The sequence below is a fragment of the Cuculus canorus genome, chromosome 7 (genome assembly GCF_017976375.1).
Source record: "Cuculus canorus isolate bCucCan1 chromosome 7, bCucCan1.pri, whole genome shotgun sequence".
NCBI lineage: Eukaryota > Metazoa > Chordata > Aves > Cuculiformes > Cuculidae > Cuculus > Cuculus canorus.
The window spans coordinates 37,715,766-37,732,924 of NC_071407.1; the positions used below are offsets into that span (position 1 = coordinate 37,715,766).

The 17,159-nt window shown below is 45.2% G+C and overlaps 1 protein-coding gene across 11 annotated transcripts in view; it reads right to left on the reverse strand.

Moving 5' to 3' along the window:
- Positions 1–17,159, reverse strand: part of PCDH15 (protocadherin related 15) — an 855,028-nt gene that overhangs the window by 71,383 nt on the left and 766,486 nt on the right. For all 11 annotated transcript variants that reach the window (XM_054071964.1, XM_054071953.1, XM_054071963.1 and 8 more), the window contains one exon: positions 208–335. In XM_054071964.1, coding sequence (XP_053927939.1) covers positions 208–335 — 128 coding nt within the window. The remainder of the gene's footprint in view (positions 1–207; positions 336–17,159) is intronic.

The window sequence follows — 17,159 nt, forward strand, 5'->3', positions numbered from 1 at the left end:
ATACTAATTTTCAAACACTGATTTCAGAAGAATTGCCTATTCCATGATTAAAAAAAAAAATAAATAATGGAAATCACTGCCAGCATCTGAGGAGCTCAAGATCTCCTAGAAGAAATACATTTCATAACCTCCTGTGAAAAATCAAAACCATAAGTAAATATTTTCCCACTGCCAGTGAATGCTATTTAAAATAAATTTCAACCCTACCTTTACTTTAAGCACAGAAGAAAACATTTTGGCATCTTCAGACACTCCCCCGATGTACATTTTTTTGGTGAAGACAGGCGCGTGGTCATTTTCATCCTTCACATCAATAAACACCTTGGCCGTGTTACCTAAAGGCAGGAGCAAAAAGTACATTTTGTAATAGTTTGCAAAATTTGCCAATAAATCTTAAACACCTGCTGGAGTTTGAACATTTACAGCCCAAACAGATCATGTAAAATAAATGTGCTGATAACACCACAAAAATAAATGCATTAGAAATAATAGTTCATTTGGTATGGAAAGTACGATCTTGAAGGAAGTAAACAGGTTTCAGATTTGTGGGGTTTTTTTTTTTGTTTGTTTTCTACTCTACCCTTATTGTTTCTGCATTTGCCATTTTTTCTGAATGAATCTTGAGCTGAAATTCGTATCTTTTATAGAAAATGATCCTTGCACTTTGCTATTAGAGCTCTGAATTTGACTGCAAGCTGCCACGCAGAAAGCAAGCTATTTGGGGAAAATATAAGAAAAGACCTCTAACTAATTTTTCTTACAGCACAAGTAAGAACACTGTGCTTGAGAGTAACACAGATTTTGGTCACATTAAATTCTCACAGGTGTTCTAAAGAGGTAATGAACAGCTGATGTGTACTAGTAGTTATGTTGCAAACAGCAGCTTGTTTTTTCCACTTCACATGCAGCTTGCTTTATGTATTTTAATTATTACTAACTCCCACGCAAATGTGCAACGAGTGAATTGCGCCATGGTGTCTGTAAACTCACAACTGTTCATACAACAGCGCTGGCAGAAACATCCTCGGGATGCACCACGACTTTACATCGCAGGTCAATGCACAGTTTTCTATACCTGCTTGAGCTATAAAGCACAAACGTCTGATATGTTTGATGATGCGTAGGCTAAGCAGCCTCAACATTTAATGAATTTAAGGTGTTAACTGAATGTATGCCCAAGTCTGTCTTCATCGCAACCCCAGCCTCATCCACGGCTACTCAAGAAGTCTTACTTTCCCCCTAGAGGTTCAACACAAATACAGCTGTTAATTTGTGTTTTATTAAACACTTACTGATCCACCCCAGTGAACAATAAACAACTCTCTCCTTCTTCAAGGAAATAACATCTAGCAGAAACTATGGACCTGGTGGAAAAAAGATTCAGCTGTGCAGTAATCTACACCAGCATCTGTTTGCCTCTTTCAGTATTGTATAATCCAGAAGGATTGCTGGGAATATCATATCTAGTTCATTAAAAACACATTTTCAAGTGATAAATTGCCTCATTTCAGACTTGGTTTCCTCAACTTGTTTTGGTGCCAGGGTAATTTAAATGTTGCACAGGTGCCATGCTGATCTGAGTTGGTTTCAAAACGCAGCGTCTTTTAGAAAGAGCTTAGTAGCCGCATCTTTAGGGGATGAAAAATCAACCCCAGACTATTTCTTAGACTGCCAAATTCAACAAAGATATTCTGTCTATCTGATGGTCCAACTGATGGGAAAACAAATGAGGACTTCATAAATGTAACCAAAATCTGAGAAAAAACATTTTAAATCATAGAATCTCTAACTTGGAAAAGACCTTTGTGATTATCTACTCCAACGTACCTGTCCACTACTAAATCATATGCCTAAGCACTTCGTCTACCCGTCTCTTAAACACCTCCAGGGATGGTGACAAAATGCCATCCAATGCATTAGGATGGAGAGAAGAAGGAAAAAAAAAAAAGAAAGAAATTACATTTCCTCAGAGGAATAATCAATTATTCACCTCCACGCTGATCTGTGCAGATATGTTAAACAACTTGTAGATGCCGTTACCTTATGGGAAAATTACTTCATGACAAGCTCTCATTTTATGGACGAACAAAATGGTTACCAAACAAGCACGGGAATGTGTATAATACGGACATAGTGGCGTATTGGTAATCATCTCTAGTTTGCTTATATTCGTTTCAAAAGAGCGCTTCTTACCTGGACTATGTTATTTATTACGGCGAAGAAAAAATTCAGTCAAAGAGGTACTGTGAAGTCCTACGAATAGTCAAATCTCTCTCTTGTTAAACTGGGTCCTTACTGGCTCTTGCTGCAATACCAAGTTAAGGTTGGAAACTGCAGCTTTGTTGAGAAAAAGGAGATTCCCAGGCAGGTTTTTTCACTGCAGCTACAGCTGCTAGGGGAGAAGGCAACTGACCCAGGGTTACAGGCAACGCGGGCAAGTGACCTTGCCCTGCTGAGCTAAGAACTAGTTCTATCGATGGTTGGAACCAGTCTACTGCCGTGGAGAAGATCACCTTCAGCGCTGGCAGGACCAGGCACTTGCTAACCTGCTCTGTCTCTCTCTAAAGCAAATTAAACATCTTTTGCATAGCGCTCGCATCTTCACCATTTCAAAGCCAGTTTTGGTGAGGTGGCTTAACCCCAAGCAAAGTTTGCTTTGCAATTTGCTCAAAAACATTTGTTTAATTTGCTGGTAGTTCTTCAAGCTGCCAAAATGCTGATTTGTCTAGCAATGGTTGGATGCTTTGAAAATGAGAAATGAAAGTTATTGCATTAAGGACAAAGCAAATTAAATATCCTGCATATATACAGACTAACATTAGCACGGCTAATGTTAAATTAAAAGTTCTGAAAGGACGGCACCAGCACCACAGGTAGTTAATGGTGCTCTCACAGGCTGGGCAGTGAATGCCGAAGGAGACTAATATTTACACTCGCCTTCCAGAGGGGAAAGTTTGTATCCCCACGTAAGTATACCCTTGCTTCTTTGGTATTTGAGACCTAGAGTCCAACTGTCACTTTTTTTTTCTCATGGAGTCCAGAAGTTGAAACCAGAATTTACTCCTCTATGGTACTTTCTGTGAGACCTCATGCAGTCAAAGTATAACCCTTACTAACTTGATTGAGCTACCTAATCGCTGGCCAGGTGAAAGAAGAGAGGACCTTTCCCTGAACAAAGCAGCACAGGGACTGCCAAGGTGGCCAAGACTAGAAGAAACCCGAGTAGTCCAACTGCCTTCCTTCAGCTGTGAGGGGAGTGCTTCTCTGCACACAAAGTATACAGATAATATTTAATAAGCAAAATCCTTCTTTAGTTTTACTGCCCACTGTTATTGCCAAGACATTTATTGTCCAGATTTTTCACACCAATTAGTTCAACTGTCATGAAGGTCAGGTCAGACAACACACTGCAAATGAAGTTTCTGCACCACAACCTCCTTCAAGCTCTCCTGTGTCCCGTTTGCCTTCTCTCCTCTAGAACCCCTGAGGTGAGCTGCACTGTACAAATTTACAGAACTGCAGCTGCTTGTAAGCCAACGCAGTTTGCTGCTTCCTCACAAGGGAAGGAGGAGGAGCCGGTGCTGATCTCTTCCCTCTGGTGACCAATGATAGGACCCAAGAGCAGGAAGATGCACCAGGGGAGGTTTAGGTTGGATATTAAGAAAAGGTTCTCCATTCAGATGGCAGTGGAGCACTGGAACACGCTCCTCAGAGAAGCAGTCATGGTGCCAAGCCTGACAACACTCGAGAAGCATTTGGCCAATACCCTCAGACACATAGTGTGAATGTTGGGGTTGTCCTGTGCAGGGATAGGAGTTGGACTTGATCCTTGTGGGTCGCTTCCAACTCAGGTCATTCTGCGATTCTGAGATCTTCAGCTTATCAGAACCAAACATGCCCACTGCTCTTGATAAAACACTGCTCTCAAGACTAGAAGATGAGGCATTTTCGTCTTTCAGCCTCTGTGATTTGCTTTGGGAGAGTGAAAACATCCTGAAAGCTGCTCTAAAGGAAACCTGCGGATCCCTATGAGAGGCACAGAAGGAGTAGGTCAAGAATGACTAACACAGAAAACTAAAACAACAACAAAACCTCCAGGGAGCTGGTATCAACATTTCCAGAACTTCTCCATCTGAAGACTCTATTCCAGCACCCCTGCTTATCTAAGCTGTGCTAGTGATGACCCCGATCCATGTGAGCCCGCAGTGTCTCAGCAGATTGCAAAAATGAAGTTGAAATAAAGCAATGCTTTTTGAACCCTGGGACAGTGTCAACTACGCTTTGAGTGAGACCAGATTTGCTTTACGTTATGCTTTCACCAAAGATACTGGACTTATCTTCTGCCATATGCCAAAGCAGCCATTCACATAGTTGCTCCGCATGCATCGGTAATTTAAACATAACCTACACCAAGTTTAAGCCATGTCTGCTCCTTCTGCAGTAGGTAACAGCAAATTCTTCTCTTTTAAAAGTTCTTTTTAATCAAACTTGGAATGGGTATTGTAACTCAACACGGTTCAACAGCACATTGCTTTACTACTACCTTACAAGTCTGTCGAGCAGACTTTGTGCTTTGGCAGGTAAAAGAAAACGAACTACAGCTGCGCTCCATCTCACCTTACTAAATTTGGCAGAAGCAAATAGGAATAAGCATGGAATATTTTTCAATGGCGTTTTGAACTAAATCAGCATGTGCTTAGAAAGCCTGAAGAAGCTCATATGCTGCAGCTGATCAAGAACAGTGCAAAAAGGAGCCTCAACGAGACATAAACAGCAATGTATGTTGGAATGGCACTGATCCGAGGTCTGATTTAAATAAATATAAACCACCCCTTTTTACCAAATAATTAATTGAAAAGGAGTTCACATTTTATGCAGTCTCTCTAAAACACATTGCGTTGTTGCACGCAGAAGTTTGAAGTTCGTCCCAGCGGCTTGCAGGGAAACAACCTCAGAGCTGTACGGCAGAGGCGGCACATTCACAGCTCTTCAGGCTCTGCAGCATATTTTGTCCATCTGTCACGTTGCCTGGCATCAGGGACTGCCATGGCAGCCAACTTATAAAACACCATCAGCACGAACTTTTGCAACGTGTTTGAAACTAAAACCATAAAGCTACTTGAAAAGTCCATAATCCAGGGACATAGAATGAATTTTCGTATTTAACTTTGTCAAACTATCATTCCCAATTAGTATGGAGCAGTTGCAGAATTTTGATTACAAAGTAAGTTTTCTCCCTCTTTGCTTTATGATGCCCAAAGGTTTATTTTGTCATTAGAAAACCAAAACCATCACAGGAGCAACAGAACTGTTCTCCTCAGGCCCTCAATCACCCACAGCAAAGCCCTTCTCCACAGCAGGGATCACAGCATCAACTTGACAAGAGAAATGACCCTCCTTGGGCAGTGCCTCTGCATGCGCTGGGGAATCGGTACGCACCACATCTTGCTTGGGGCTGTGCCAAAGGCTGAGTTAATTCTAGCTGAATTCATAAAACAAGAGATAATAAATCAAAAGGTGCATTTTTTTTTGCTTAAAAAAATCTTTCAAAATAAAAACCGTCTCTACCAAGATCACATATTTACACCTGGCGGTGAATGTGATATTTAGCACACCTGATTGAAATGAAAAAAAAAATGGGGAAGGGTATTTCCATCTCACCTGGTCTAACGCGCCTGAGCTACCTCACCTCTTGCTTGTTGAATTCTACTCCTAAGTTGATTTCTAATAACAATACATACTATTCTGAATCCTGCAGCACCCATAAGAGTTTGGAGGGATATCTTGTTCCAGCTCTCACCCATGCCAAGCTGCATACAGACAGAAAGAGGGGACTTGCAGTTTCTTTTTATCAAGGCAGTCCAAGTGCAACTGCAAAAGACAGCAAATTAATTGTTTGCCGTGCTTTTCTTTTCTTTTTGATTCCTCTTAAAAAACAGCAAAACTACTGCATTGTTCTGTCATTATTCTTGCATCACCAGGAACATGAGACATGTGCTCGCTGCTCTTCCTCTCTGTGCTCTTTTAATTAGAGCCAATCAGTCAGAAAAAGCACAAGCAGAATGAAAGAAGAAGATGCAGGAGAGGTGACAGCGGGACTGCAATTGATGCTGGAAGTTTCCTAATGAAGATGCAAGGTGACAAGATCAGGGATGTACGGGAGAGTTCCAATGCATTTATAAGTCCGTGACACCAGAAACACTCCTTTCTCCCCCCTGCCATGAGAAAACGACTTATTTTGGAGGCAGGGGCATCTCACAACAACTTCTTAGGGATGAGACAAGACAAAATCTGCAGCAGAGCAACCTGTAGTCAAAAGTATTCCTTCTGGCCTCCCTCTCAACAACAGAATGAACAATAAAGGGGAGGGGGATAATATCAGGTTTGCCCGTGACAAGATGTGGAGGACAAGCCAAGGCTAGAGGGTGGATGGGGTGCTGGTGAGGGCCCTCAGCTTACTGCTCAGAAACGTACAGTGCACTGCACAACACTTGAAGCAAGAGGATGCCAAGGCAGCCTGGGCCAACAGGGAAGCAATGGGAAAATACCTCAGGAAAACAAAAGAGGTGCTCCTTTTAAGAAGGCTACACAGCTGACAGCCCAGCTGAAGTACCTCTACACGCCAACGCACCCAGCCTGGGCAACAAATAAGAGGAGCTGGAAGCAACCATGCTGCTGGAAAGATATGACCTGGTTGACATTACTGCAACTGGAATGTGGCTATTGATGGCTACAGGCTGTTCAGGAGAGACAAGTGAGGCAGGAGGGGCGGGGGAGTTGCCCACCGTATCAAGAAATGGGCAGAGCTGAAGAGCCGCCTCTGAAGAATAGCCATGAGCAGGTTGAAAGCCCACGGCTAAAAGTCAGTGACTGAGGCAACAAAGGGAACCCAGTGGTTGGAGTCTCCTACAGGCCACCTGATCAAGAGGAGGCAACTGATGAAGCCTTCCTACTCCAGCTTCAGGAGGCTTGACAGGCTCTCATCCTGCCAGGGGACTTCAAACCACCTGGACATCTGCTGGAAGAACAGCATGATGAGCTAAAGGCAATCCAGGAGATTCCTGGAATGCACTGAAAACAACTTTTAAAGCCAGGTAATAGACATCCCTAATATGAGCGAGCTAATTGGTGACATCAAGGTTGGAGGCTGCCTGGGATGTAGTGATCACGGACTGGTGGAGTTTGCAGTCCTGAGGGGATACGGGGCAAGGAAAGAGTAAAGTCAGGACCCTGAATTTCAGGAAAGCAAACTACCAGCTCTTCAAGGAGTTAGTCAACAGGACCCACAGGGGAGCTGCCCTCAGGGACAAGGCAGCAGAGCTGGCAGGTATTGAAGGATGCTTTCCATAGAGCACAAGAACTCTCCATCCCCAGGTGCAAGAAGTCTGGCAGGAACTGAGTTGTCATCTGTGGCTCAAAGTAAAGGGCAAGAAGGATATGCAAAGGCAGTGGAAGCAGGGTCAGGTATCCTGGGAAGAGTATAGGGACGCTGCCCTGTTGTGTAGAGACAGGGTCAGGAAGGCCAAGTCATGGCTGCAGTTGAACTTGGCAAGGGATGCAAAGAAAGAGAAGGGCTTCTACAGGTATGTTAATCAGAAAAGAAAGGTCAAAGAGAGTGTGCCTGTCCTGATGAATGAGACTGCCAAGCTGGCAACAAGAGATGAAGAAAAGGCTGAAGTACTCTATTTTTTTTCCTTATTCTTCACTAGCAACCTCTCTTCCCACACCTCTCAAGGCGATGGTCTCCAAGATGTGGACTGGGAGAGCAAAGTCCCTCCCGCTGTAAAAGAAGATCAGGTTCGTGACCATCTGAGGAACCTGGATGTACATAAGTCCATGACACCTTATGAGATACAGCTGAGAGTTCTTAAGGAATTGGTTGACGTGGTCACCAAGTCACTCTCTATGATATTTGAAAAGGCACGGCAGTCAGGTGAAGTCCTTGATGACTGGAAAATGGGAAACATCGCACCCATTTTTAGAAAGGGTAGAAAGGAGGACACTGGGAACTACCAACCAACCAGCCTCACCTCTGTGCCTGGGAAGAACCTGGAACAGATCCTCCTAGATGCTATGCTAAGGCACGTGGGGGACAGGGAGGTGATTAGTCACAGCCAGCATGGCTTCACCACGGACACGTCATGCCTGCCCAGCCTAGTGGCCTTCTATGAGGGACTGACTACATCAGTGGACAAGGGAAGAGCCACGGATGTCATCTATCTCAGCTTCTCTAAAGCCTTTGACATGGTCCCCCACAACATCCTTCTCTCTAAATATATGGAATTTGATAGGTGGACAATTCAGTGGATAAGAAATTGGCTGGGTGGTCACACCCAGAGGGTAGTGGTCAATGGCTCAATGTCCAGATGGAGATCAGTGAGGAGTGGTGTCCCTCTGGGACTGGTCTTTTTCATTATCATCATCAATGACACAGACGATGGGATCAAGTGCGCCCTCAGCAAGTATGTAGATGACACCAAACTGAGTGGTAGGTTGACACCCCTGAGGGACAGGATGCCATCCAGAGGGACCTGGACAAGCAGGAAAAGCCTCATGAGGTTTGACAAGGCCATATGCAAGGTCCTGCACCTGGGTTGGGGCAACCCTCAGTGTCAGTACAAGCTGGGGCATGAAGGGACTGAGAGCAGCACTGGGGGTCCTGGTGGATGAGAAGCTAGACATGAGTTGACAATGTGCACTCGCAACCCTGAAGGCCAATTGATTCCCGGGCTGCATCAAAAGAAGCGTTGCCAGCAGGTCAAGGGAAGTGATTCTGCCCCTCTACTCTGCTCTGGTGAGACCTGTGTCCAGCTCTGGAGACCTCAGCAAAGGAGAGACATGGACCTGTTGGAGCAGGTCCAGAGGAAATGATCAAAACCGATCACAGGACTGGAACCCCTCCCCTGTGAAAAAGAGGCTGAGAGACATGCGGTTGTTCAGCTTGGAGAAGAGAAGACTCCGAGGAGACCTTATTGCAACCTTTCAATACTTAAAGGGGGCTTAAAAGAAAGAAGGGGAAAAGGTTTTAGCAAGGCCTGTAGCAATAGGACAAGGGGTAATGGCTCTAAACTAAAAGAGGAGAGATCTTAGACTAGATAACAGGAAGAAATTTTTCATGGTTAGAGTGACGAAACACTGGCACAGGTTGCCCCGAGAGGTGGTAGGCGACCCAGCCCTGGGAACATTCAAGGTCAGGTCATATTGAGCAACCTGATCCAGCTGAAGATGTCCCTGCTCACTGCAGGGTGGTCAGATTAGCTGACCTTTATGGTCCCTTCCAACCCAAACTATTTTATGATTTTATGAAGAAGTGACACAGGTCACTTCTAATGAAGACAACCCTTTCACGTGGCACTGTGTCAACTGGTAACACCTATGCCTGTAAGGTTTAATGTTTAAACAATCTGTCTGCATCCACATCCACTTGCAGACAGGTACTGGAACAGCCCGGGGCTACCTGAGGAGCCATGAAGGGCCAACAAAGCTACACACAGATGGCAATCAAGAGTCAAAATAAAAGAGCAAATGACAACTTCTGTCAGCAGCAGCTCAGTGGGAGTGTGATGGCAGCCTGAAAGGGTCACACGTCCCCTCCCCTGAAAGGAGGGGAACGAAAAGATGTGCTCTTCTCAGATGGTGGAAACTGTGGAGACTAGGAAACATGAGACTGAATCCTCCACTTTTGTACTAGGAGGAATTTGGAAGGCTCTTATGTCCATGGCTTTCAAAAGCAAACAAAACATGCGACTGAATCCCCTACTACTGTACTAGGAGGAACCTGGAAAGTCCTTATGTCCATGGTGTTCAAAAGCAAACATACGCTTGTTCTCTTATAAATACACCCTTACTTCCAGAATAAAGCGGGAAGCTCTGGTGTTTGCCACCACAGTATGTTTCATCTGTCTGGCATAGGGACCAGATAGCCACTAACGTTTTGATTCTTATAACTGGGACAACATTTATTTTGCTGGCAAAATCCTTCTTCTCCCCTTCTTGTCTATACTGCTCCACCGCTCTTTCTTACAGTGTTTAGGCAGCGCTGTGTCTTTGCTGCTCCCTCTGGTTTACCGTGAACCTCTCTGCTTCCTCCTGTCCCATCTTTCCTTGCTGCAACGAGGTTATTCCTCTGACCGCGCTCTCTTAGCTATCAAACTGCAGGGCAGTGAAATGGTGATGAAAACTTTGTGAAGAGCTGATAGCATTCAAATAAGATAAAAGATGACATTTCTCCTGTTCTTGTTCAAGAAGTACTTCTGGTTTTGTAAGTGATTAATTGTACTGATATGCTCCCTTCAGCTCACCAGTTCCCAGGTCCTATGGTAGGAAGGTGCTACTTGCTCTGTGCCAGACTGCAGATCAGCACCTTCCACTTGTGGAACACATCCTGCCACACGCTGGATGATCCTCTTATATATCAGTTTTTCTTTTCCTTTCACGTTATCCACTGAGGGAGAACTGCAAGCTTTGATTTGGAAGCTAATAATCACAAAGCTAATTTGACCTACCGTATACCAGTAGATTGTGGTTTATTGTGATAGACAATCTAGGAAGCAAATAACAGACAGAAAAAATCCCAGGCTGCTAAATTTACCTGAACTGGACAAGTCTATTAATACTGAAGGTCTAATACTTTCAGGGCCCAGTATCACAGAATCACAGAATCACCAGGTTGGAAAGGACCCATTGGATCATCGAGTCCAACCATTCCTAACACTCCCTAAACCATGTCCCTCAGCACTTCATCCACCTGTTCCTTAAACACCTCCAGGGAAGGCGACTCGACCCCCTCCCTGGGCAGCTGTTCCAGTGCCCGATGACTCTTACTGTGAAGAATTTTTTTCTGATATCCAACCTGAACCTCCCCTGACGGAGCTTCAGGCCATTCCCTCTTGTCCTGTCCTCTGTCACTTGGGAGAAGAGCCCAGCTCCCTCCTCTCCACAACCTCCTTTCAGGTCGTTGTAGAGAGTAATAAGGTCTCCCCTCAGCCTCCTCTTCTCCAGGCTAAACAACCCCAGCTCTCTCAGCCGCTCCTCGTAAGACTTGTTCTCCAGCCCCTCACCAGCTTCGTTGCTCTTCTCTGGACACACTCCAGAGCCTCAACATCCTTCTTGTGGTGAGGGGCCCAGAACTGAACACAGTATTCAAGGTGCGGTCTCACCAGTGCTGAGTACAGAGGGAGAATAACCTCCCTGGACCTGCTGGTGACCCCATTTCTGATCCAAGCCAAGATGCCGTTGGCCTTCTTGGCCACCTGGGCACACTGCTGGCTCATGTTCAGTCGGCTGTCAACCAGCACCCCCAGGTCCTTCTCTTCCGTGCAGCTCTCCAGCCATTCTTCCCCCAGTCTGTAGCCCTGCATAGGGTTGTTGTGCCCCAAGTGCAGGACCCGGCATTTGGCCTTGTTAAACCTCATCCCATTGGTCTCGGCCCAGCAGTCCAGCCTGTTCAGATCCCTTTGCAGAGCCTCCCTACCCTACAGCAGATCGACACTTCCTCCCAGCTTAGTGTCATCTGCAAACTTGCTGAGGGTGCACTCAATGCCTTCATCCAGGTCATTGATAAAGACATTGAACAGAGCTGGAACCAGTACTGATCCCTGAGGAACCCCACTTGTGACTGGCCTCCAGCTGGAGTTAACTCCATTGACCAGAATTCCAACCTTTTAAACTCACTATAATCAGAAAACCTAACTCTTCTTCCATACAAATGAAGTAAAAAAGCACTGCAATTTCATATTATAAAGTTTCAGCAGAAGTGACTCATTTAAGTAAGAGTGTGATTTTGCATGATTTAGCATCATATTTTAAAAACCCAGTTTAAGTCACCAGTTTTATGTTTGCATACTTCAGAGGACATCTCAATTTACTTTCCTCATTTATTTATTCATTTATTACTACGCTATCAGTTGGCACAATCACTGAATGACAAGCTTGGTTACACTTAATACAGTATCATCCACTTTTGCACTGCACAGATGAAAACTCAAACTCCTACTTCTATATAATTATCTTCTATAATACCATACAGTAAAAAACACTTTGGTATCTAGCTTCCGAGTTTCATAAAACTCAGCACTGTTTTGTGGCAGAGCAGTTTGTCAGTGCTGTGTTATCTAACCCAGAAGGGCTCATCGTAGCAGCTCCAGAGTAGGTCATAATTCACTGCCAACAAATCCCAGAACGGTTCACCGATTCAGTGGTATCTGACACCAGAACAATTCTGGCATTGCCATTGAATGTCAGAGCAGTCTATTAATTCAGTATCACCTAATCCTAGAGAAGTGCGTTCAAATCCACCTATCTCCAAAGTGGTTCATCTTTTCAATGTCATCAGAGTCCACCATGGTGCATTAATTCTGTCTTGTCTCCTTCCACTGTGGTTCATCAATTCAGTGCCCTGAAACTCTGAAGTAGTATTTAACCTGATTAAAACTCATCAAGAAAGAGAAAGGTGCTGAGAAAATGGAAAGACATACATCATAAGAATGTAGGAATCAAACCTAGAGGTCAAGGAAACTCCATTGCAAAGAAGTGATTCAGTTAGTGAGATACTTGCAAAGTATTTTTAAAATATACATCTACCAACTACTCTGTAGTTACGCATCCAGCACAGAGCTTATTGAAAACCTAATACATGCTGTATACTAACGGGTTTCCAAACACATACGGCCAGTGCATGTCTTCCTTTAAATTGCTGCATTCAAACTCCAGTCATTACCGATTACCCCCGAAGAAAATCATTCAGGCACCACCTTTTCAGAACTACTGCCCAGTTGGGAGAACTGCTCTTGTGCAGACTATGAGTCAGAAGAGGGATACAGGGGCCACTGCGTCCCTGACCTGTGAGAACAGCCCAAAGACCTCTGCTGGAACCTGCTGACTCCCTCGTCTGTTCAGCCACGTCAGAGAAAGAGTTGCAAAAAAAGTGGTAAGCTGTACAGAAACCTTATGTCCTCGCTGCATACGGCCTGGCTGCATTTCATAGAATCATAGATTAGTTAGGGTTGGAAGGTACCTTAAAGATCATCTAGTTCCAACCCCTCTGCCGTGGGCAGGGACATCCTTACTAGATCAAGCTGCCCTGGTCATATATTACAGAATACAACCTTAACTGGACCTCTCCCAGACACAACTGACACCAGTGTTCTCTTTCTCTCCCTCTCCAGATGCATCATCGATGGCGGCTGTGACAGCACACAGAATCTTACAACTGCCATTAATACAACTACATTTCTGGCTTTTGAATAACCCCGATGTGTTACACCATGCACATGCTCAACTCTTTCTTAAGGAAGAAGAAACACCCATGATATTATGTGCTCGATTTCCAAAATTCTGCTACTGCATGGGTAGAATGTATTTTAACCACCATCTCCTGTACGATGTCTCTGGCTACAGTCTATCGCCACACTTCATAGCATGTTCCCAGATACTTAAGGCCTTTCAGTCTAGTATCTTTAAGAACTTTAAAAATCTGTAAGCAAATTTTCATGAGATATCATTTTCAGTATTACAAGCAGGTTCTACAGCAGTGTGTGTGTGTATATATAGATATGTATAAAATCATACAATCATTTTGCTTGTAAAAGATCTTCAAGATCATTGAGTCCAAGCATAAACCTCACACTGCCAAGCCCACCACTAAACCATGCCCCTAAGCACCATGTCTACAGGCCTTTAAAACATCTCCAAGGATGGTGGCTCCACCACCTCCCTGGGTAGCCCATTCCAGTGCCCGATAACCCTTTTGGTGAAGAATTTTCCCTAATGTCCAATCTAAACCACCTCTGGCACAACTTGAGGTCATTTCCTCTCGTCCTATCACTTGTTAGAAGGGAGAAGAGACCAACATCTACCTCATTACAACCTCCTTTCAGGTCATTGTAGAGAGTGATAAGGCCTCCCCTCAGCCTCCTTTTCTACAGACTAAACAGCCCCAGTTTCCTCAGCTGCCTCCCACAAGACACACTCCAGACCCACCGCCGGCTTTGATGCTCTCCTCTGGACACGGCCCAGCAGCACACATAGCAGTGTGTGTATCTGTACACAAAAGAAAGTGACTTGCACCCAATTTAAATTGCTATCCTGAAAAATCTGAATTTTGATCTCCAATCTACGCACAATACTTTTAAGCATATGCACCGAACTGGCACCGAAATAAATTAGAGATGGGTTTCCTAATGTTCAAGGCTATTACTGTATCCATCAGAATAATATTTAGAAGACAAACTATAGAAAAGGGACAGCAGAATCAGCCCAGTGTGTTAAGGGTGGCCCTCCCTTTCTGATGCTCAGACTATTAACTCCGTGGCTCACAACCCTCAGTGTGGGATAGGCTGTCTGTCAAGGGACAACTGTGTCACCGTTGACAATAAAAGGCTTGCCACCATGCCAGCCAAAGAGCCCAGAGCGAGCAGGAAAAGCAAGAAAGCTGACACAGCTCACTTCTTCCGGCAGCGAGGAAGAAAGAGGGATCACGCTGTGCTCCGAGTTGTAATTTGCCCAACATGCTCTGTGCCTGGACACGGGCATAAGGAAATATCTCTCGGTCAGAGCAGGTGGAAAGGTGACAGTCTACATCTGTGACAGGTGAATGACCAATGGGAAGTTCCCTCAGCAAGTTTGCAGATGACACTAAGCTGGGAGGAAGTGTCGATCTGCTGGAGGGTAGGGAGGCTCTGCAAAGGGATCTGAACAGGCTGGACTGCTGGGCCGAGACCAATGGGATGAGGTTCAACAAGGCCAAATGCCGGGTCCTGCACTTGGGGCACAACAACCCTATGCAGTGCTACAGACTGGGGGAAGAGTGGCTGGAGAGCTGCACGGAAGAGAAGGACCTGGGGGTGCTGGTTGACAGCCGACTGAACATGAGCCAGCAGTGTGCCCAGGTGGCCAAGAAGGCCAATGGAATCTTGGCTTGGATCAGAAATGGGGTCACCAGCAGGTCCAGGGAGGTGATTCTCCCTCTGTACTCGGCACTGGTGAGACCACACCTTGAGTACTGTGTTCAGTTCTGGACCCCTCACCACAAGAAGGATGTTGAGGCTCTGGAGTGTGTCCAGAGAAGAGCAACAAAGCTGGTGAGGGGCTGGAGAACAAGTCTGACGAGGAGCGGCTGAGAGAGCTGGGGTTGTTTAGCCTGGAGAAGAGGAGGCTGAGGGGAGACCTTATTACTCTCTACAACTGCCTGAAAGGAGGTTGTGGAGAGGAGGGAGCTGGGCTCTTCTCCCAAGTGACAGGGGACAGGACAAGGGGGAATGGCCTGAAGCTCCGTCAGGGGCGGTTCAGGTTGGATATCAGAAAAAAATTCTTCACAGTAAGAGTCATCGGGCACTGGAACAGCTGCCCAGGGAGGTGGTCGAGTCGCCTTCCCTGGAGGTGTTTAAGGGACGGGTGGATGAAGTGCTGAGGGACATGGTTTAGGGAGTGTTAGGAATGGTTGGACTCAATGATCCAATGGGTCCTTTCCAACCTGGTGACTCTGTGATTCTGTGATTCTTTGCCCTTGGCTTGCCATGCAGTCTTCCCCAGGAACGGAGATCAAACCAAAGCTGTGGCAGCACAATCCCTACAGCACCACGCTGCCAGGAACGCTTTAAAAGAGACACTTGAACTAAACAGCTCATTATATTACTGGGAGCTTCAAAACATTGCAAGGAGGTTTTATTATGTACACATTTTGATAAGTGCCCAAATCTCAGTGATGCTGAGGAGCAGTCTGGTACCACCAGCGTTTTGTTGATGGTATCTCCCTCGCCCATCTCCCCTGGCTGACGAGGAACTAAATACAGGTTATCTGCACAAAACTGAAGTCTGAAGTAAATTTGAACTACATTTTTATTTCACGGCTTCAAAATACCCATGTGATGTCCTTTTTTGGAATGAATTTTACACGCGCATCAACAAACAGCAAGTATCCAAAGCCCGTCCTCCTGGAGTTCCTTGGCTCACGGAAGGGCACTGACACAGTGCAGCAGTGTCTCTTGGACAGACATTTACCAACGACAGAGGCTAATGTTTTCCCCTCAACCTACAGTTCACGGGGATGCTTTTGGTCAGGATGAGCCTGCTTTTTTCCCGTGCTAAAGATCTGCTCTATAATTAACACTGGTGAAAATGCAGAGGAGAGAAAAGCTCCAACCACCGGCAGAAGATCTGGCCCACAGCTTGTACTGGAATAACTCCGAAATAAACTTCCACACCACTTGAAATGAAAGGAGGCAATATTTTCATAGCCTTTAAAGAAATATTCAGTTCCTTCCTTCCCTTTTTTCAATGCAACAGTCCACTGCCTTGGGCTTATTTTCATTGCATCCATGACGCTCCTTGGCTAAAGCAGGGAAAAACTGACACTCACAGAGACCAAAAATACAAAAGAAACCCCAAAACCTGAGGCATGAAACACAGTCTGTTTTTTTTCTTTCGCTAGGGCTCAACTGTGGCTTAAATAGGATGGGATAGGACACTAAGTGAGACAGATGACTGAAAGACATATTTCCCAGAGCTTTTCCTTAGAGGAAGGATCATAAAAATCATCAAAAGACCTTTCAAATTATTTCTATTAAGATAGAGATAAAGAAAACCCTTAAGGGAAGAGGAAACCCTTTACCATGAGACAGAGCCAAAACAAACTAGTTTGTAGCTAAACTCCTTGCTGCCTAGAGATGCTACAAGGAACCTTCTTGTCTTTGCCCCAGCAGCTCTTTGTCTCCAGTTTGCAGTCAATCTGTGTTGCAACAAACACAACGCAGCCCCTCAGGGGTGGTGAAGGAGTCTCTATCCTCTGCTCACCCTTGCTGCGTCTGTTCCCCGCTCCCCTTGGTGGTGTCCCAGCCCGTGCTGCGATGTCACCAGCTCAGCAGAGGTGAAGTCTGTCCCGGGTTGTATAATGTGTTTATGAAAAAGGACCTGCGGCATTCCGCCCCACACTGCTCTGCTTACAATGAAAAAGGTCACTTTGTGCCATCAACTCTATTTTTAGATTTAGACATGACTTTTGTCTGTATGGCTGAGACCTACAGCCGTGATCATCAATGTGATTTGTGAGGATTGAGCTCGAGACTGATGAGGCTAGCGTAGAGGCCCACAAACGTACTCCCTGTGTGCTGCTCATGTACCGTCATCACCGTCGTATTCCTGACAATGACGTCTCCAGCTGG